At 42.0% G+C, this 23,424-nt stretch overlaps 1 protein-coding gene across 1 annotated transcript in view; it reads left to right on the plus strand.

Moving 5' to 3' along the window:
* The window catches only part of TUSC3 (tumor suppressor candidate 3), a 425,953-nt gene that overhangs the window by 197,275 nt on the left and 205,254 nt on the right, over positions 1-23,424 (plus strand). The window contains exon 3 of the mRNA XM_075347077.1: positions 19,878-19,995. Within this exon, the coding sequence (XP_075203192.1) occupies positions 19,878-19,995 (118 nt within the window). The remainder of the gene's footprint in view (positions 1-19,877; positions 19,996-23,424) is intronic.

Raw genomic sequence — 23,424 nt, forward strand, 5'->3', positions numbered from 1 at the left:
ATGCACCATTTTTAGTTCCACACAGATTGGCCACTGGTGATAGTGGTATATTTTCTGTGGGACTAGAACAATTGCTTTTAATCTTCAGTCAAGAGGACTAAATATACTTAAAATAAAGCCTAATACCTGAGGCACCCCCGAAATTTTTTTAATTTCTTCCCTAGTGTAAGGCTATGTTCATACAGGGCGGGGGGTTTTTGTATGTTTTTTTCATTGGTATTATGCAAATCCATGCTAATAAAAAGCTGCTTTTTACAGTACCAGGAAAACCTATGAGATTCCAGAAATCTCATGCACACACTGGCTTATTTCCCCCCCCCCTGACTGAAATGGCAAAATGTTGTGTTTTTGAAAAAGGAGCATGTCAGTTCTTTCAGGGTTTTTGCTGCTTTTTTCTACCGTTGAACCCAATGAATGTGGAAAAAAATGCAGCAGTGCGTTTTTGCAGCTTTATTGGTGAATGAAACAAACTTTATTGAAAGATGAACTATAGACAAATAACACACCCTATTAGATGTCTGTACATTTTATAGCTACATCTGATCTAGTCCAGTAGCAACATTCACCAGCATCTGTGAGATGTTACATTTTGGTCTCCGGTGAATCATTAGCCTGTCCTTCAAGCCCCCATATGCTTATCTATTTTTTTCACACTGGTCATTGTTGGGTATATCTTTATTTCCTTTTGTTCCTTTGTCTTCATCATTAGAAATTAGCTAATTTTAAAAATTAGATTTAGGTTTGATTTGTTGTAATCAGAAGAAAAATTCGAGTCACACTAAATCGATTTGTCACAATTCGAAAGGTACACCAAAATGATGTTTATAATGCTCTAAGGTCTCTCCAGATGCCCTATAATAAAGAGCTGGGAAGGGGTTAAAAAGTAATCAAACATTATGCTCACCTGTCCTTGGCCCATACCTCACCTGTCCTGCCTCTGCAGTTTCCTTCCCAATCCTTTGATGTTGGATTCTTCTGCTCTTGATCTTCCTTTGGTCTCCAGATTTTTCTTTGTTATCCAGATCTTCTGGTCTCCTTTCTTCTCATCTTTTTTTCTGGATCGTCTTGCACTGACTAGGCCTTACATGGTCATGTTCGGCACAAGATGCCTTGTCAGGTCAAGAAGACCAGAGACTGGATTTGAAATGAAGACCAGAGGACCAGGTTTGGCGCTGACAGGACAGGCGAGGTGCCGGCCTCAGATATATCAGTATAATGTAATTTTTTAACACTTCCCAACCATCATCAGAATCCAGTAAAATGGCTGACTTCAGGATGCTATTTTACAACATTTGTTTGAACTTAAGTTTTTTGTGACATTTGTGAGGAGTATAAGTTTAGAATTCATTCGCTGATCTCTATTCATCATACTTGAATTCTTTGACACATTCAGATTTTCCTTGTGTATAGCTGTTCTTAAATTGCCCTATTTCCTGCCCGATAAGACGACTTGTGCAATTATCTTATTGTAAGAGTGAACAAAATGCATTCCTTTGTAAACTATAACATTCTCATGTATGACAATTTCTGAAGACAGGCAGCAATCGTAAAACATGATGCAATTTACATAACCATGCACTGTGCACATTTCTAATGTAAGAGTGAGAGATGTGAGAAATCCATGATATACTATTTTACATTGTAAGGTGTAAATGGATCCTTTTACTGTCATTGCATTGAAATCCTCTATTACAATGTACATAAATAATGTGTTACAGTGAAGAAGCTTAAAATGTTGAACAATCTGTCATTTTATGTATTTATACATTTCCATCATTCACATATTCACAAACCGTTCTAATTTTGCCCATAAAATTTTATGGTTTGCATTAAAATAAGGTTTAAGTTCCAGTGTAACGACCATACTGGCGTCCCCGTGCTGTTCTGACCAATGGGACATTGTTTCTCTCATCTTCTTGGCCGTCCTCGGTTCATGCTGCTGTCTCCCAGGGCCTGCACATTCCACACAGGCATCCTGGGAATGCTCATAGGGTGAGTGTGCGGCCATGCCCATTTTCTTAAAGGGCTAGTGCATCGTGACCCAGAAATGCTTATCAGGCCAGCTGAGAGGTTTCAGGTATTTAAGGCACCTCCCCCTTTAGGTAGGTGTCTGGGCAACGAGTTCCTGTGTTGCTAGTTCTCAGGTCCAATTGTGCTGCTGCTGTCATTGTGCTGAGTTCTGCTGCTGACTTGTATCTGTATTTCAGTGCTCTACCAGTTTGCTGACCCGCTGCTGTAACCATCCACACTGGTCGCCTACCGCGATACCTGCGGCTGCAAGTATCCTCATCGGCCGCTGTTAACCCATCCATCCATACCGGCTGAATCCACAACACAGGCTGCTGCTACGGATGCATTTACAAGAGACTGTATTGTATCCGTGGTGCCTGCTGCCGAGGTACAGCAGATTCCCTGGGGCTGCCCTCTGGCGGCTGTTTACCAGCCTGTGTATCTGCTGCCACCTATGGTGGCAGTAGTGAAGACTCGGTGGCTGGTCCAGTTTGCTCCTGCAGGCAAGTGAACAGTTCTTTCGGTCCAGTGGACCTACTAATTCCATGCTCGTACCGTGAGTGTAATAACGTCCAGGACGTTGAGCAGCAAAGCCATAGGGCCCAACGAAGGTCCAATCCTGCCTCTCTTCCCTTTCTTCTGGCTTTTGTTGATAATGTCATGACTAAAGTACAAGTGAACACTGAAACTAATCACTGGATTCAGTTGTGATCCCAAAGTTGCCAGAACAAGACTGCAGAGCGCATTGATTGGCTGCAATAGTCATGTGCACTGTAGTTGTAACATCACCACTTTAATCTGTCAACGAAGTCCTGGATAATGAGACATCGCTGGACCTGTGGTGGGTGAGTACAGCAGAGTTTATTTTTTATGTCTCCAAGTTTGTGGACTAGAAAAGATTTTTCTTGGAAAACCCATTTAATGTCTTAAAATTTCTGTAGACTTTATAAGAGCATCTTAAGAATGCCCAGGATTTTGATTACAATGGATAGAAATCAGAAGTAAAGCACTTTTGAGAAAAGACCACGCCACGTTCATGTACAAGTTTGGAATTTGTCATGAAAGACCTGAGGAGAATGGTGGACCTTCTGAGAATATTGACTTTGCTATTGGAAATTTTAATTAAACCAGTAGTTTATAGATTGAACAAAATGACAATATCTACATTATCTTTAGCCATAAGAATCCCTCTATATAGTAACTCTGTAAAGGTGTTTACATTATCTGTAGTGAGTACAAACCTCATCTGGTATTCATTAAAAAGTAATTCAATTTAGACATAGATGTAGTTAGCGATGTCTTTTATTAGCTAGTGATTAAACCAGGGATTTAATATAAGTAAATTGATTATTTTTGAAAGCAATTACTTAGATCACAAGAATAAATAAATCACTGTGTGTGTGTGCGCGCGTGTATATAATATATATATATATATATATATTTTTGCTATAAAATGCAGAGACCAATATTTTAAGTTTCTCTATCATGTATCCCTGTATATGTGTCTACATGGGATGCAGCATGTAATAAAATAGACCTGTGTTGTATAATGCCTAAGGCGGGCTTTGCACACTGCGACATCGCAGGTGCGATGTCGGTGGGGTCAAATTGAAAATGACGCACTTCCGGCATCGCATGCGACATCGCAGTGTGTAAAGTCTCGATGATACGATTAACGAGCGCAAAAGCGTCGTAATCGTATCATCGGTGCAGCGTCGGCGTAATTCATAATTACGCTGACGCGACAGTCCGATGTTGTTCCTCGCTCCTGCGGCAGCACACATCGCTGAGTGTGAAGCCGCAGGAGCGAGGAACATCTCCTACCGGCGTCACTGCGGCTTCCGTAGGATATGCGGAAGGAAGGAGGTGGGCAGGATGTTTACATCCTGCTCATCTCCGCTCCGATTGGCCGCCTGCCGTGTGACGTGACAGTGACGCCGCACGACCCGCCCCCTTAACAAGGAGGCGGGTCGCCGGCCACAGGGACGTCGCACGGCAGGTGAGTGTGTGTGTGTGAAGCTGGCGTAGCGATAATTTTCGCTACGCCAGCTATCACCACATATCGCTGCTGCGACGGGGGCGGGGACTATCGCACTCGGCATCGCAGCATCGGCCTGCGATGTCGCAGTGTGCAAAGCCCGCCTAAGTCTAAATTTTGATAATTCCCAGTAATTTCCAATATTCTGTAAAAATAGCCCTAAAAATAATCCTATTACTTCTCTATTTTCAATAAATGGAGAAGATATTGATTATGTACCTTGATGGACAATTTCTATAACTATGGACCAGGTATGTTTGAGCAATTATTTACGGTAGGCTACGGATATTATTGTTCACTTCTAGGAGAAAACAACTACCCATGGTGTCATACAAAGTTCTTATGTATGAAATCAATTATACAAAACAAGTCTACATCCGTCCTGCTGATATATACGCTTTAGAGAAGGTGTGCTTGAATGTGATACTCAGACATCCAGTAAAAATGTTATGTATTTTAGATTATTACTGCTTAAAGGGAATCTGTCAGGTGATTTTGTAGTACAATACTAATGTTACCTTTAAATAGGGCCTAAAAGCCCAGTCACACACAACGATTTACCAGCGATCCCGAAAACGATGTGACCTGATAGAGATTGCAGGTAAGTCGCTGGGAGGTCACAGGTGAGATGTCACACAGTCAGATCTTACCAATGATGCAGGAACAATACAGGTCGTAGTAGCGACCTGTATAACGATCTCAGCAGTCACTGACCCTGTCACACAGTGTCAAACACAGCGATGGGTCCTGCCCAGCAGGACATCGCCTTTGAAGAAAATGGCCTGGACCATTCTGCAATGACTAGAGATCTCACAGCAGGGGCCTGATCGCTGGTAGGTGTCACACATAACGAGATCGCTAAGGGGATCGCTACTGCGTCACGGAAACTGTGACTCAGCTGCGATCTCGCTAGCGATCTCGTTATGTTTGACGGTACCTTAAGGCTGTGTGCCCACGGGAGCTTGCATCTGCGGATTTTGCCGCAGAAAACATGCGGATTTATCTGGATTTTCCAAATAAATCCGCAGGTTTTAGCATGTACAGTCACTCCCCATGTTATCCTATGGGACATATGTGTCCACGCTGTGGAAAGTGCGGCTGCCGAACATGCTGCGGATGTCCGCATCCGCACGTGTAATTGCATGTCAATTATTCATGCGGAATTACCTGCGGATGTCCCGGCCCTCCGCTATGGAGATAGAGGCCGGGACGTCTGCAGGTAATTCGCATGAATGTTCGCATGTTTCCCGCAGCTATTCCGCTGTAATCTCGCAGATAAAAATAGCTGCGGACGCCGGCGGGCAGCTGCGGGAAACATGCGCTCGTACCTGCGGATACATCTGCAGGTACGAGCGCCCGTGGGCACATAGCCTAAGAAGTCCTTTCAGGATCAGTAAGTTTTTTAGCTGTACCTTATCTTGTTATCCTATTTTAAGCTCCATAGTATTCAGTGTGCTGTAGTAACTAGTGAAGCATATGTAAATACAAACTGCATATTCACTGCTCCCTCCCACCTCTTAGTGCTGGCATCAGTGATAGTAAATCTGAATTGAATTTGCACTGCTGTCCCCAGCCATACTCCCACCTCTCAGCAATGAATGCACTGTGAGGAGGGAGCAGTGAATATGCAGTTTGTATTTACAAATGTTTGACTAGCTACTAGGTCACACTGAATTCTACGACGCGTAAAGAGGTGATCCACTACACATCATAGTGACTACACTACACATCATAGTGACTACACATCGATGTAAAAGTCATAAAAAAGGCTTTTCTCAAATAATTGTGCCTTTGAGCAGCGTTATTGCGGTCTGCTCATCCCCATCACTTGACCCCGGGCTCCATGACCTCTGAGATCCGGAGATGTCATGTCAACTTCCAGTTGACGTGACATCACTGAGGCAAGCCCAAGTCTCTCTGAGTGACTGGGCTGTGGGCAGAGTTTCACCACTCGTCACAGCCTAGTTGCTCCTGCTTGCGGCGCTATGGAGTAAAGAACGAGGCTTTCATAGACTTACTTACATTGATTTGTGATCTCTGGTGCGTCCCATGAAACACGAGCTGCTGACAAGTCACAAATCAAAGCACAGGAGACCAACTGGAGAAACGCTGGAAGAAGATGAAGATGGCAATAAGTGAGTATAATACGGGGGGCAGGGGATTTACATTTAAAGCACCACTCCAACGGTGCAATAAAGAGTGTTGCCTTAAATGTTGGTGCATTTATGAGGAAAATATACCTGTCTGCATTTGTTCTGATACATGCAACCCGAGGTTTGAATAGCAAGAATCGACTGACATCTGTTTTAATGCTGGAGATAGAACTTGTGTAGGTCGGTTTCACACACCCTTGTTTCACAGACTGGCCATGAATTTCCTAAATCAAAAGGCCTATAAGCATATATGAGGCGGTTGAGTTCAGGTCTGGAGACCCGCAGCCAGTCCATACTAGGACCATGAAACAGAGATCTACTAACAGTACCTTTAGTAAAGCAGTGAGCTCTCATGATATATTTATAAAAATACTTATTTTGGAAGTTCTTGTGTTTTTTTTTTTTATTTCAATAAAAACTTTTTGATGGTAGGTTCTCATTAAATAAAAGCATTCCTAAATAGTAAATTCCAAAATAGAACTAGTCAATAACAGGACGACCAAAAATTAAACAAATATAAAAACCTTATTGATCAAATTTAATTTAATTCTTCAGATATGTGGGAATGAAATCTGATCAATAAATTTTCGATATTTGTAAATACATTTTCTTTATTTGTATACTTTTTTGGTTATTCAGTTATTGACTAAATCTATATTGGGAGTCATATATAAGTAGATATTTTTGGGGGTTTGGACTCCAGTTGAGTCTGATTCTTATTAACAGTAAGGGGTACTTTGTACCTTGCGACATCGCTACTGCGATATCGTCGGGATCAAATGGAAAGTGACGCACATCCGGCGTCGGTAATGACTTCGCAACGTGTAAAGCCTAGATGCGCCGATAAACGATCACAAAAGCGTCGAAAATCGGTGATCTGTATAGTGTCGGTCATTTCCATAATGTCGCACCAATAGGAGATATGCTGTTGTTCCTCGTTCCTGCGGCAGCACACATCGCTGTGTGTGAAGCCGCAGGAGCGACGAACATCTCCTTACCTGCCTCCACCGGCATTGCGGAAGGGAGAAGGTGGGCGGGATGTTTACGCCCCGCTCATCTCCGCCCCTCCGCTTCTATTGGCCGCCTGCCGTGGGTCGTCGTTGTGACGCTGCACGACCCACCCCCTTAAGAAGGAGGCGGGTCGCCGGCCAGAGCGATGTCGCAGGGCAGGTAAGTGCGTGTGAAGCTGCCATAGTGATAATGTTCGCTACGGCAGCTATCACAAGATATCGCATGTTCGACGGGGGCAGGGACTATCGCGCTCGGCATCGCAAGCATCGGCTAGCGATGTCGCAGCGTGAAAAGTACCCCTAAGAGCTTTCATGTCCAATATTGGTTATTAATTCCCATGCAGTAACCGTCTGCATTTACTCAATTTTTCTTCCTGTTTTGTTTAAAGGTCAGAAACTGTCTTGTGTGACAGATACAATAATGGAGGTTACCTGGAGAAATACTGTTAGCAGCACTTTATATTAGAAAGCGATTGTGTTTTTTTATGAATTGTTTATTATGTTCTGTTCGTGATTAAGTAAACGGAGTAGCTGGAGATTGAAGTCTTTGATATTGTGTTGTGGTTGGTATTGTGCAATGTTATAAGTCCTAATAGCGTCTCCTCCACTTGTCGTACAATAATATCTCATACAGCAGCGGCAGACAGACGTCTATTCTGACATAAAGTGTTCCAATGATGTTACTGCTTTCACATATTGATCTTTGTGCTCTCAGGAATTTTCTGCTATTCTAAGATTTCATGATTTGTAAACTGAATGGAGACAGGAGCATCTCAATGCTGCAAATAACAAGGAGCGTGAAAGAGTTATGCTCTTTACTCCTACGTGTGCACCTGCCATGGGATTGAGGGGCATCTGTTTTCACCAAGTTAAGCTATTAAAGTTATCCAACAGTCCACAAGTCTATCATAGCTATCACAATACATGGGGAAAAAAAAAATAGGTGGATTTATGTTACAAATCCTCATGTCTGGCCCTTGGACTCCAACTGATTACTGATAATCAGGTAAAGAAAACTTTTGGGGAGAAGAGGTTTTTAATTTTTTAAAAAAAATTAGGTTTTCAAATTGCTACTACAGGTACTCCGACTTGCAGGTAATAAGTGATTAATAGTGACAGATAACAGTTATTACCATTGTTATGGTCAGGGGGGGCAGGAAATAGGCATGTGCCCAGGGTTCCTATTCCTTAAAGTACCACTCCACTGTTTTTGGGGGTTTTAGTTCAAGAGTAGCGTTTTAAATCTAAGTCTTCTGCCCCCTGTCATATATGCCAAATATTGTAGCACTGGCAGGTGACACGTGCATATACCAGAGACTGTATCTGTCCAACCCGATCGTGCCTCGAGTCTCAGCTATCCCGGTAGTCCTTGCTATGCCAGAGACTGTCCTGTTCAACCAGGCCTTGCCTCCAGCCTCAGCTACCCCGGTAGTCCTTGTTTTACCAGAGATTGTGCCTGTTCAGCTAGCCTATGCCTCCAGTCTCAGCTACCCCATTAGTCCTTGCTATGCCAGAGACTGTGCCTGTTCAACCCAGCCATGCCTCCAGCCTGAGCTACCCCGGTAGTCCTTGCTATTCTAGAGACTGCCTGTCCAATCCAGCTGTGCCTCTAGCCTCAGCTACCCTGGTAGTCATTGCTATACCAGTGGCTGTGTCTACCTGACCCGACCGTGCCTCCAGCCTCAGCTACCCTGGTATTCCTTGCAATACCAGAGACTGTGCATGTTCAACTCGGCCGTGCCTCCAGTCTCAGCTTATCTGCTTCTGTGCCACTGTCCTGGTTTCAGCCCTGGGAGTAGCACCTGGCATCCACCTAGCAGTGGGCGCTTAGTCAAGCCCCTCTCACTAAAGGGTTGGCCTTGGATGCCCCTTGTGGTCCAGTGGGTCTACTTCAGCTCGCTGCCTCACCATATCCAGCAGTGAGCGTTACAGTGAGTATAACACAGGTGGCAGGGAACTTGGATTTAAAGCACCACTCCAGCGGTGCTATAAATAAAAATGCTAGAGTTGTGCTTTAATTATCCCCATGACTTTACAAGCTAGGAGCTGCACTGATTGTTCCAATTTTGCATTCTACATTATTAGTCTAGTTTCCAAGGTCAGAAGTGTAGAAGGATCTTTGGTTTCATCATTGTTATGTGACCAAAGTTATTGTTATGTGACCAAAGGTCTTTCACACTGAAGACTGGAAGAACTGAAGAAGATGAGCAATCCTGGTGTGTTCTCTACTTTTTCTGTGTCTAACCTACATTGTGTGTGTGTACCATGGAGTGTGTGTAAAATGCAGTATTATATACTATATAAATGAAGTTCATGAACAGCATGGATTATGTGTCTGTGACACAGTGTGTATGAAGCATGGTGTTTTGGAAATGCAGTGTGTGTGATATGCAGTGTGTGTGATATGCAGTGTGTGCTATGCAATGTGTGTGTAGAATCCACATTTAAAATTACCAGCAGGGCAGACGAGACGTTCATAAGTGTAAACATGACAACAATTGCCCAGCGAGTCACAAAAATGTCTGCACACAGACATGCAAAAGCACAGTTCACTTTTTGCTTTCTTACATCCATGCTTTATTTGTAGTGGGGATCCATGTCACGTAATTGTTTAAAAAGGTTGTCCACTACTAGGGCAAGCCCTTCATATTCCATATGTTTGGCCCCAGTAAAATAAAAAAGCTTATACTAGCCTTCTGTGTCTGCATCTTTCCAGTGGTGTCGGGGCTTGCGTTCCAGGCACATGTAAGGTTGTGAGGTCACACGAGTCCCATGCCCTGTCACTGCCGGCTTCTCTCTCCCCACCTTTGGATGTATGAGTTAACAGGAAGTGAGCGGCCAGCAGCTGCTCTCACTTCCAGTGGATTGCTAATACGTCCAAAAGTGGGAAGAGGAGCCAGTGGTGATTGGGCGCGGGCTGACGTGACAACCTGATGTGAGCCCCAGGAATGTGAGTGCTGGAACTTCACCAGCACGGGAGGGATGTATAACCTTTTTTTTATTTTACTGGGACCAAACAAGTGGAATGAGAAGTGGTTATCCAAGTAATAAACAACCCCTTTAACTTCACAGTGTTACCCAGCAACCTCTCTAAAGCAAAAGTGACTGAAGTTGGGGTTAAACGCGCCTCTAACAGTACATCTTCCCCTCTTCACTACTCGCACCTCTTGGTGTAAACATTTGCTCAGAAATATTTTATTCCCAAATCCCAATTTTTCTTGTATATTTATTTCTTCCCATGAGCTACAGAAGAAGGCCTTTCCCTTTTGCCCCCAAGGTAATAGCAACCTGTTCTACTAAACAGAAAAATGTTCCAGAAGTTTAGAACTACTTATAGTTTGTAGTGGTTTCACCATCTTTTCTACCTGTGGGTGTTATCTGGACATGTGTTTACATTACTGTAAAGGTTTTTTCATGTTTAAAGACAATTCACGTAAGGGCACATTCACACATTAATGATTTTTCTTGGACGCACAGCTAAAGGGCTGATTTTCATCCAAGCCCATGTTTCAGATGGGCACATGTGCCACAGACGTTGGTGCAGCAGGCTGGTGAGGCAAGTGGGCGACAGGTAGCAGAGGCACTGGAGACCACAGGTAGATGGGAGAGTCCGCATAGGTAGCTGAGGTACTAGAAGCCTTATGCAGACTTGAGACTTCTTGGAGACTGCCGATAGGTAGCAGAGGTCCTAGAGACCGCGGACAGGTAGAAGAGTTATTGGAAGCTGAAGCCAAACAGAACTCAGAAACATTAAAGTCTTAATATGAACACAGAGGTGATGATCGCATGATATAACACCAAGCCATCTGCAAAGCCTGACTTGGGCCGCCGGTCCCCACGTGTTTTATCCCGGTGTATATGTGATCTGGCCTGGTGAGTAGTGCTGCCCTTATTCTGCTGCACATGGAAGGCTTCACCCCATGTGAGCTTATGGTTACCCTATTGCAGCTCTACTCTTTGGCCTGGGCAATGCCCATAGTTTTTTAGGGATCACCTTGGAGTGAAAAAATCCTCTTTTTTCTCCTTCTCCAGGACATGTGGGGTTCTTTCCCCTTCAGCACCTCTCCTCCGGTTCTACTATTTATAATTGTTTTCACTTTTGTACCCTACAGCACTCTATTTATAATAAATATTTAATATATTTCTAAACTCTGCTTGTGTTGGTACTCCTTCTATACAGCAAATTTAAAGACTCTATCTGCTGCTTTATTTCTATGTTTTATGAGTTGTAGCTTCTAGTTATGAGATTTAACTATGGTCCTCGGTTATTTCACACACAGAGTTTATCTGACTGGTGTGATGGAAGAAAACCTGGATCCGGAACAACTGCATACCGAATATTTTCAGCAACGTTTGTTCTGTCACTTTTTACCATCAAAGTTTAAGTTTCATCAGTTTTTCACTTATGGGGAAAAAAGATGGAGTTTTCTCAAGCTTCTCCTGCCTCAGTCAGAGGCAAACGGACAACACACAGATGACATCCGAGTGCTGTCTGATTTTTTTTCACCCTTTGACTTACATTGGCGACTTTGATCCGTAATTTAGATCAAAATTGCATATATCTCTTTTTGTGGACCACACTGTCTGCAATGATATGGAGACAAGGGAACAGTCCCATAAATTATAATAGTTATGTGTTCCATCCAAGAAAACCACAGAACTTGTAGGAGAAAATATGACGTGTGAATAAGCCCTATATGGAATTTTATTCTTAAATGAAGAGAGCAAAGACTCTAGAATTAAGTACCGTATTTTTCGCTTTATAAGACGCACTTTTGTTCCCCCAAATTTTGGGGGAAAGTAGGGGGTGCGTCTTATAATCCGAATATACGGGGGGGGTGTATATACATATATACACAGAGTCCAGTGGAGGTGCAGGCAGCTCTGGAGCGGTGCTGGGGACTGCTTGGGGCTGGGAGCGGCAGCGTTTGATCTCCTGCTCTCCCACTCATATAATATGCACAGCCGCTGTCCATCAGAAGCGTGGTGCTGAAACTGCATCGCGCTGATGGGCTGAGGGAGCTGTGCATATTATCTGCCTGTGCTTACCTTTGATTGCACAGGATCTCCCCTCCCCCTGTGTTAGATATAGCCTCCCGTGCTGCTGCCCATAGTAAAATAATAAACTCTTTACTCACCTCCTCCAGCGTCTGCCCGGTCTCCCTCCTGCTGGCTGTGATTAAACACACAGAGATTTCACTCTGCCATGCCGATCACATGACCTCCACTAGAACTAGGAAGTAGGAAGTGCAGGAGACAGGAGGAGTTCAACCCCGAGGAGGGAGACACGAGACAGGACTGTGCTGCAGAAGGTAAGGAAAGAGTTTATTTTACTAAAAGCAGCAACATGGGGGCGATATGCCACAGAGGCTGATGTGGCCCTGTCTGCCTGCCACAGAGGCTGATGTGGCCCTGTCTGCCTGCCACAGAGGGTGATGTGGCCCTGTCTGCCTGCCACAGAGGGTGATGTGGCCCTGTCTGCCTGCCACAGAGGGTGATGTGGCCCTGTCTGCCTGCCACAGAGGGTGATGTGGCCCTGTCTGCCTGCCACAGAGGGTGATGTGGCCCTGTCTGCCTGCCACAGAGGGTGATGTGGCCCTGTCTGCCTGCCACAGAGGGTGATGTGGCCCTGTCTGCCTGCCACAGAGGGTGATATGGCCCTGTCTGCCTGCCACAGAGGGTGATGTGGCCCTGTCTGCCTGCCACAGAGGGTGATGTGGCCCTGTCTGCCTGCCACAGAAGGTGATGTGGCCCTGTCTGCCTGCCACAGAGGGTGATGTGGCCCTGTCTGCCTGCCACAGAGGGTGATGTGGCCCTGTCTGCCTGCCACAGAGGCCCTGTCTGCCTGCCACAGTGGCCCTGTCTGCCTGCCACAGTGGCCATGTCTGCCTGCCACAGTGGCCCTGTCTGCCTGCCACAGTGGCCCTGTCTGCCTGCCACAGTGGCCCTGTCTGCCAGCCATAGAGGATGTGTGCCAGCCATAGGGGAAATGTGGCATCACTGGGGGACGTGTTCAATATAAGGTGGCCATATCCAGATTAAGGGGGCTAATTTTAGGATGAGGGGGCTATGAGGGACATATACCCTATATTATTTGTTAGACGGACACTGGCATTATAAGACGGACCCCATTTATTAAAAAATTCTCTATTCCTTCACCAAATTTGGGGGTGCGTCTTATAATCAGGTGCGTCTTATAAAGCGAAAAATACGGTAAGTTATATATTAGGTTATATTAAATTAGCCACCTTATGGATCACAGTTTTAGCTGTGCTTGATTGACAGCCTTCGAAGTGAGATTGTCATGGAATGTGGACAGCTAATGGCACTCACATCTCCTTGATGATTTATCAGGCTGGCTTCTCATTGTTGTAGTGATTTCCTAACAGGATGCTGATGATGAGACTTCAATGATTACCAGCACTAGAGAACCAGCCAAAATGATTGATATAATTTCTGTATAAACAGTTGGATGGATAAGTCGGATATAATATGTACACAACGTCTTCTAGACTTGTACAAACCCAGCAGATTTTTAAGGAGTAAGACACTTCAAGACATTCTTTTTTCCTTAAGGGTCTTTTTTAGTCTTTTTTTTTTGTTACTTACAGTACATTGTGTGCATAATTAGGCAATTTAGTATTTTTGATGATTAGCTTTGTAATTGAACAGCTACAGTGCTGTCTGTCATTCCAAAAGGTTATTAAACCTGAAACCTGAGAATTTGAGTAAAATTGAGGTTTTGTCTGTCTTAGGTGAATATCTATTTGTGCATAGTTATTGGGCAACTATTAATGTGCAGAATTATTATGCAACTAAATGGAAAAACATAAATGCTCACATCTCAATTGCTTATTTTTATACCTGATAAAGTGGAATACTAACCAAACAATTCAAAATGTAAAGCAATACATTTTTAACGTTAAATTTAGGAAGGGCCTACAAGTTCTCAATAGGCTTTAGATCAGATGACGAAGGAGCCAGGTCATTATTCATTCGTCTTCAAGGCCTTTAACTGGCAGCCAAGCAGTGGAGACTGGTATATGCGATAGAGCATTGTCCTGCAAAAAAAAAATCATTGTTTTCTTGAAAGATGCTTTTTCTTTTCCATTGCTTAAAGAAAGTATCTTCTAAAAACTGGCAGCAGGTTTGGGAATTGAATTTAAGTCCGTCTTAGGCTATATGCACATGTAGCTTTTTCTACACATAAAAAGCATGTTTTGGCAGGAAAAAAACCAGCAGAAAAAACATGCATGAAGAAGGTGCAAATTTGGTGCAGAAATCTGGTGCAGACATTTGAGCACCAAATTTGCACCTCCTGGCAGAAAACCGCAGTTCCACAATGGGATGTGTTATTTGCTTTGTGCGACCTTGCAGCTCATGGTCACACATACACAGCTCCTGTCATGGCGAGGCTGCTCGTTTATGTGAAGGAACACATTTACCTCCCTATTTGTTTTTATCACAGGAGCAAGTACTATGTTACAAATACTCTGAACTCATCAGAAATCAAATCTGTGACATAAGAGTAAATCAACCTCTCCTACATCACTGCTTTCTTTTATTTATGATCAAAGGACTGATGACACGCAGAAACACTGATCGATATCATATTCTTACATACAGTAGGTATGGAAAATATTCAGAACCCTTTAGATTTTCCACTCTTTGTTTCATTGCAGCTATTTGGTAAATTCAAAAAAAGTTCATTTTTTTCTCATTAATGCACACTATGCACCCTATCTTGACAGAAAAAAATAGAAATGTAGAAATTTATAGTATAATGGACCCTCACAACACCCCACACACTATATCTACAACAGCTCGCTATCCAGTATGGTTACCAGAGCCTAACAAAAAGTATCATGTCCAAAAACCCATCTATAAGGCACCCCTACAGGCCACAGCCACTCATATAATGTCCCTCAGTCCCTAACAGCCCTTCATGTCATGTTTTTCACAGCCACTCTTATCATGTCACCTACCCTCATATCAAGTCTCCCACAGCCCCTCATATCATATCCTCAACAGCCCTTCATATTAAGTCCCCCACAGCTTCTCATATCATGTCCCTAACAGCCCCTCATATGATGTCCCCCACAACCCCTCATATCATGTCTTCTATAGCCCCTCATATCATGTCACCTACAGCCCCTCATATCATGTCCTTCACAGCCCCTCATATCATACCCTCCTTAGCCCCGCTTATCATGTCTTCCATAGCTTCTCATATCATGTCCTAAACAGCTCCTTGTATCAACAAGTCCGTCACCTCGTATCAAGTCCCCCACAGCCCCTCGTATCATGTCCTCCATAGCCTCTCATATAATGTCTTCCATAGCCCCTCAGCTCATATCTTCCAGAACACCTCATATTCTGTCCCCCACATCCCCTCAGATCATATCCCTCACAGTTCCTCATATCAAGTTCCCCACAGCTCCGCATATCACATCCCTCATAGCCTGTCATATCATGTTCCCCACCACCCCTTTTGTAATTTCTCCAAGTTAATGACCAAATAATATAAGAAATAAAAACTTAAACTCCCCCTAACCTAGGCTCTCTGTACACTGCAGCTGCCATCTCCTTTACTATATTGCGCCCTACATCCCCTGCATGCACAGGCCGAAAGTTACATACATTCTGTTAAAGTTCCTGGTGTGGCATTTAGCTGATTAACAGGGGTTTTTGTTCTTTTTCTTTGAGTATTTATTATAGGCTTGAGTCACCAATATTACATTACTATGTTTGATTGATTTTCTTTTTATTGTTCTATTCCACCCTGTTTATCATACTTTATTATACTGGGTGTTGGGATTGTCTGTACCTTATATCTCACACATTGTTTCTATTATATCATGTTTAGGTCCTAACCTCATTGAATGCTCTTTATGTTTTAGACATCTTATTAATCATTACATACATATGTTTTCTCTATAATTTGTTTATCTGAAAAATCATAATTTTTGCATCTGAGCATACATATATCTTGTGCAATGGTGGATAGATTTTTGTTTCCGTTTTTTAATTATTCTACAGTATTTTATCCATGTATATTTATAAAAATATTTACTATCTTCATATAGGTGTGCACACAGTCAGAAATATTGTTTTTTGTTTTAGTTTAGTTTTACTCAGTAAGGTAGAAACTGAAAAGGAGCACACCCCTTTAAGACAACTAAGCAAGAACTTTTGTTTTAAACAGCAATATAAAATCTTATGTCCATAATAAACCGTATATTATACAGTGTATATACATTTATATAACTTTCTATTTTTATTAACTTTTACTTGCTATGACATACTTTTATTGACCTTGCCAAGCTCCGGCTTATAGATATTCAGCACAGAAAATCCTATTAGGAAGTTGCCTTGAACAAACAGCTTAATTTCACTTCACTTTTAGAGCTCTTTACTTTTTTATTTCATAATCTCCTTCTACCTTGAAAAATGGTCCCATTATCTCTCCCAATAGACCCATTGCTGTCGGTTGTCGTATATAACCTAGCTTGAGAATGTTCAAAATTTGGATTTGGCCCTAAGGGGCTTAATAGCTTTCCTTGTTACTATTACATTTTCTTTCATGAATAAAAAGCATTATCATTATTAAAATTGTTGTTTTTTCCACTTTATACATTAAATAAAGACATTATTACCTGATGTTCGTCTCTAAAGCATCACAAAATTGTGTTTTTTGTTTATATAAAGTATCAGAAAGACAAGCTTTTCTCAAGATATAAGGATCTACATGACTTTGAAGAACTTTATAAACTGATACATGTGTTTCTATTAGACATTGTTTTGTCGGTAGCCTAATTGATGAGGTACATACTTAGATATATACAGAATATATTTTGACCAAAAATAAGAAAACAGATTCTCCAGTGCCACCTGTAAAGGGGTTTTACATTACTTTCATATTGATGAGCTATCTTTTAGACAGGTCATCAATATAATATCTGATCAGCTGTTATCCCCCCCCCCCCAGCAATGCTGGCTGTAAATCATGTACAGTGGGGAACTCTATAAATTGTTTAGTGGCCTCTGCAGTGCCCAGAAGTAGCCACTAAACAAAGTTTGTTGCAGTTTTTTTCCATTTTGCACCCTTTTTATAAGTTTTCCTATGGGATTAAGGGCATATAGCCTATTTAATTTTCCTACCCTAGCTTGAAACCTTGCCAAAGGAAAAATATATCCTCTTATACCAACGACAAATGTCTTTCACAGCCTACAAGTACCCTTACTCTACACAGGTAATAAACAAGAACCCTGAAACAGCTGAGTACACAAACCGTATAGAAACGTCTAGGTGTACAGTATGTAGGTTGGCTCATATAGCTTCCTTTGGTGGATCCAGAACATGGGACGGGTTGTTTGAAAGCCAGAGGTGTAGAAGTGACCCCAAAGTGCACCTTGAGGTGCTGTAAATCATTCCTTGTGGAAACCCATTTGAGTTTGGCACATTGCACACACTTCACTTTCTCAAATTTTGAGCTCCCATCTTTGTCTTGACTTCTGGCTTGTCCAACATGATTGAAATTTATAAATCTGGTCAGATTTATGTGTCATCTTCATGGAACATATTTTTATTTCATGTAAAGGGGTTTTCCGGGGCTTTTATTTTTTGGGGTGTATGGTGCTAAGAAACAACAGGCAGAAAGTAATTACCTGCCTGTACTACACTGGGAGGATTTCTACCAGGTCCGCTACTGAGTGTGCTTCTTTATTCCATTATCTAACGGTGGGGAGCTGGCTGTCAGTCAATATGAGCTCTGCAAATATGCCACGTTAACAGAGCAGACCAGAACAGAAGGTCATGCTCTGATGACGAGAAGTGAAATGAAGCAGGTAAATCAGCAGCTGAACCAACAGAGATTATCTCTGCCCAGAACGGTCAGGTTGTTAGTTACTATCTGCCTGTTATTTCTTATCTCATTCACAAAAATAATAAAAGTCCTAGACAACACTTTTAATTTGAATGCATTTTCACTGTCCACATTCAATCATTATCAGACAGCAGGAGAAAAGCAGGTTTAAATACCACGCCAAACCACAGGAGTCCAGATGGTGTTAGTAAAATTCTTCCCTTTATTTTCACAGGTCTACGCGTTTCGAGGACATGTCCGTCCTCTTTCTCAGGACAATGTACAAAGAATACTATAGCAGAGAGGGGGCCGCAGGCTCCCATATATATATATGTTACAAACAAGCCACGTATTCACTATTTGCGTCATCATCCTGCTCGTGACTCATGGACACGTGAGGAAGTGGATAAAGTTCTGAATGTTGAAAAAAAGGGGAAAAAGACAAGAAAAGGGAAAAAAACGCCGTGATGGGATTGTACTGATGGAAGGCAAAAAAATATATATATATATATGTGGTGGTGGATGAAAGGAAATTGGAAAAATGAGCAGACATGGTAGAAAAGGATGATATGTAAATATGTATGTGAGTGTTAATAAAATAAAATAAAGTGATAAAATAAAATGAATGATCGAGTAAATAAACAAAGTTTACTCGATCGTTCATTTTATTTTATCACTTTATTTTATTTTATTAACACTCACATACATATTTACATATTATCCTTTTCTATCATGTCTGCTCATTTTTCCAATTTCCTTTCATCCACCACCACATATATATATATATATATATATATATATATATTTTTTTTTTTGCCTTCCATCAGTACAATCCCATCACGGCGTTTTTTTCTCTTTTCTTGTCTTTTCCCCTTTTTTTCTCCTTTTCTTTTTCCCCTTTTTTTTTTCAACATTCAGAACTTTATCCACTCTCTCACGTGTCCATGAGTCACGAGGAGGATGATGACGCAAATAGTGAATACGTGGCTTGTTTGTAACATATATATGGGAGCCTGCGGTCCCCTCTCTGTTATAGTATTCTCTGTACATTGTCCTGAGGAAGAGGACGGACATGTCCTCGAAACGCGTAGACCTGTGACAATAAAGGGAAGAATTTTACTAACGCCATCTGGACTCCTGTGGTTTTGCGCGGTATTTAAACCTGCTTTTCTCCTGCTGTCTGATATACCTACTCGTTGTGGGACTGCTGCCTTCCACGTTACATATATGCTTACTAAGGGGTTGTGACTGACACAACCCTACCAGGGGAGTGCTTCTACTTGCATTCACCCCCTTGTGTCATACCGGGTAAGACCCTATTGCGCCTTTTCTCTCCACAGCTTCTCTTGCCACATTCAATCATTATAAGGACTTTTCAGGATGTGGTCTCCCTTTGGGATTCCTACTGGGCTCTAGAAGTGAGTTCCTCACTCCCCCTCAATTCTTTTTTTTTGCCCAAAATGCAGACAGACCTTGACTGAGTCATTCCAGTAGTTCTAGTCCAGGAGCAGGTCAGGTTGTTCCTGTGCTTTGCCAAGTAGATACCTATTGCTGACCCATGTTGTAGCCTCCGGGTCCAGAGGGATGAGGAGAGGTTTCTTCTTGCTGACATGGCATGTAACATACTGCATCCTTGTGCACTTTTAGTGATGCTTTTTAATGTTTTTCTATGAGAAAGCTATAAAAACATGCTTTTTTAAAAAAAAAAAACCTAAAGTATTATCTTCCATATAAGCCTAATTACAGTATATTTCTTGAACAATATGTTTGGTAGTACTTAATTTAATGTTTTCTTTGGCAGACAAGCTAATGAAGAGTATCAAGTACTTGCAAATTCTTGGCGATATTCTTCTGCATTTTCCAACAAACTTTTCTTCACCATTGTGGATTATGATGAAGGAGCAGATGTTTTCCAACAGGTAGGTTCCATTTTTTTCTTTTATATATAAATTATATTTACACTGACCTGCTGGAAAAAAAAGAGAAAACCCATCCTTTTTCTAAAAGAAAAGTGTCTACCTAAGCTACACGCACAGAGTTATTTGCTGTACTGGTTCTTAGGCAGGTCATGACTATTTGAAACCTGAATAGGGAGCCATGCTGATGGTCAACAAGATAATCTTAAGAACCATGTGCCTTAGGTAATTATTAGGGATGATCGAATACCTCAAATATTCGGCTTCGCGAATATTTGCCGAATAGGTTGCCGCTATTCGACTATTCGCGAATATTCGATGTGTAATGTAAGTTTATTGGAAACCCGAATAACAACTATTCGGAACTATTCGGGCTTCCCATAGACTTACATTGCGCATCGAAAATTCGCATAGCCGTGACCTATTTGTCGGATATTCGTAAAGCCGAATATTTGAGGTATTTGATCATACCTAGTAATTATAACTGCAAGATTACTTGTGTTTTGCATTTATAGAAGAGTTAAAAAAATCAATGTTATATATAAACTTTATTACGGACTAACAGATGTAAGCTCTACAATGTAATCCATCCTGAAAATGATACAATCTAGGAAATTCTTACTCATGACATTGATTGTAGAAATATTGTAAGATTGACTTTGATTTTATTATTTTACATAATAAGACTTCATGTTAAAGAGGATGTCCCCTACTTTTTCAATGTCAGATCAGCCGGGGTCCGACACCCTGCACCCCTGCCAATCTGTTGTTCTTGTTGTTGGTGGTGGCAGCAAGCAGCCGGAAATGGTCAGTTGCAGCACTGCTTTGTCTTCTGATAGTGGCCGTGCCCGTGGCCGGGTCCTGCACATCCACCTCCTATTGATCTGAGTAGGAGGTAGATGTGCAGAACCTGGCTGCGGCCACTATCAGAAGACGGAGCAGCTCCGGAACGGAGCATTTCCTGCTGCCACCACCGGCACCGAGAACAGCAGATCGGCGTGATGCGGGATGTCTGCCTCAGCCGATCTGACATTTATGACTGACCCTAAGGATAGGCCATCAATGTAAAAGTAGTGGCCACCTCTTTAATAACATTTGTGGAATATCCTATAGTATAAATGTACAGTGCAAATCAAAGGGCTTGAAAAATGTTAGATTTAGCATAATTATTGTCCTTATTGTTCCTGTCAATATGTGTAGTATATTTTTTTTTCTAAGCCAGAGATATGTTTGTCAATCTGTAGGATTTTCATAGTTACATAGTTACTTAGGTTGAAAAAAAGACCTAGGTCGATCTAGTTCAACCTTCCTCCACCAGTTCTACATTTGGTCACCAAGTCATTTATAACCAAAAATGTTTTGTGTACTGAGGAAATCATCCAGCTCTTTTCAACATGTTCCGGATGCAAAAATCCTTCAAAAGTACCACAAAGAACCAGTATGTGTTCCCACGTTGCAGATTTAGTTGCAGATTTTCTGCACGTAAAACTGCATGTCTTGGCAGTAAAAAATGCTGCGGAGATGCTCCTGCTACAACTAGTAGTCTTATAGCCAGACACAAGACAATGAGGAGTAAGATCAGGAGACATGACTGAGCTTCTGCCACAGGTAGAGGTCATTTATATAGTTCTCACTTTTATTTGTAATATGACACAAAATAGGATGAAAGGATAGTATGAGATTAAGAGAGGAAGTGCTGCTATATTTTTATCCTGTGTGTGAATGGAATTTGTAAAAATGTCAAATATAACTTGATATTGCTGTAAGCTGTATTGCTCTTAGGCTGATATAAAATATAGGTGGACATTGGCTACTCTGGAGTGAAGGGTGATATATCCCCCCAAAAACATAAGAAAAAAAGGTTCCAACTATGCTACAAACGTAAGAACTCAAGTTTGTTCATAAGATACAGTGAGTACGGAAAGTATTCAGACACCTTTAATTTACTCTGCACCCCATCTTGACTGAAAAAAACAGAACTGTAGAAATGTTTGCAAATTTATTAAACAAGAAAAACTGAAATATCACATGGTCATAAGTATTCAGACCCTTTGCTCAGACACTCATATTTAAGTCACATGCTGTCCATTTCCTTGTGATCCTCTTTAAGATGGTTCTACTCCTTCATTGGAGTCCAGTTGTGTTTAATTAAACTGATAGGACTTGATTTGGAAAGGCACACACCTGTCTATATAAGACCTCACTGTGCATGTCAGACCAAATGAGAATCATGAGGTCAAAGGAACTGCCCAAGGAGCTCAGAGACAGAATTATGGCAAGGCACAGATCTGGCCAAGATTACAAAATAATTTCTGCAGTATTCAAGGTTCCTAAGAGCACAGTGGACTCCATAATCCTTAAATGGAAGAGGTTTGGGACAACCAGAACTCTTTCTAGACCTGGCCATCCAGCCAAACTGGAGAGAGAGGTAACGAAGAACCCCAAGATCACTGTAGCTGAGCTCCAGGGATGCAGTAGGGAGATTTGAGAAAGCTCTACAAAGTCAACTATTACTGCAGCCCTCCATCAGTCGAGCCTTTATGGCAGAGTGGCCCGACGGAAGCCTCCCCTCAGTTCAAGACATATGAAAGCCAGCATAGAGGTTGCAAAAAAATGAAGGACTCCCAGACTATGAGAAATCAGATTCTCTGGTCTGATGAGACGAAGATATAACTTTTTGGTGATAATTCTAAGTGGTATGTGTGGAGAAAACCAGGCACTGCTCATCACCTGCCTAATACAATCCCAGCAGTGAAACATGGTGGTGGCAGCATCATGCTATGGGGGTGTTTTTCAGCTGCAGGCACAGGACGACTGGTTGCAATTGAAAGAAATATGAATGTGAAGTACAGAGATATCCTGGAAGAAAACATTTTCCAGAGCGCTCTGGATCTCTGACTTGGTCGAAGGTTCACCTTCGAACAAGACAATGACCCTAAGCACACAGCTAAAATAACAAAGGAGTGGCTTCAGAACTACTCTGTGACCATTCCTGACTGGCCCAGCCAGAGCCCTGACCTAAACCCAATTGAGCATCTCTGGAGAGACCTGAAAATGGCTGTCCACCAACGTTCACCATCCAACCTGATGGAACTGGAGAGGATCTGCAAGGAAGAATGGCAGAGGTTCCCCAAGTCCAGGTGTGAAAAACTTCTTGCATCATTCCCAAGAAGACTCATGGCTGTACTAGCTCAAAAGGGTGCTTCTACTCAATACTGAGCAAAGGGTCTAAATACATATGACCATGTGATATTTCAATTTTTCTTGTTTAATAAATTTGCAAAAATTTCTACATTTCTGGGTTGTTTTTTCTGTCAAGATGGGGTACAGAGAAAATTAATGAGAAAAAAAATGAACTTTTTTGAATTTACCAAATGGTTGCAATTAAACTAAGAGTGAAAAAGTTAAAGTGGTCTGAATGCTTTCCTGTTA

The sequence above is a fragment of the Anomaloglossus baeobatrachus genome, chromosome 1 (assembly GCF_048569485.1).
Source record: "Anomaloglossus baeobatrachus isolate aAnoBae1 chromosome 1, aAnoBae1.hap1, whole genome shotgun sequence".
NCBI classification, from domain to species: domain Eukaryota; kingdom Metazoa; phylum Chordata; class Amphibia; order Anura; family Aromobatidae; genus Anomaloglossus; species Anomaloglossus baeobatrachus.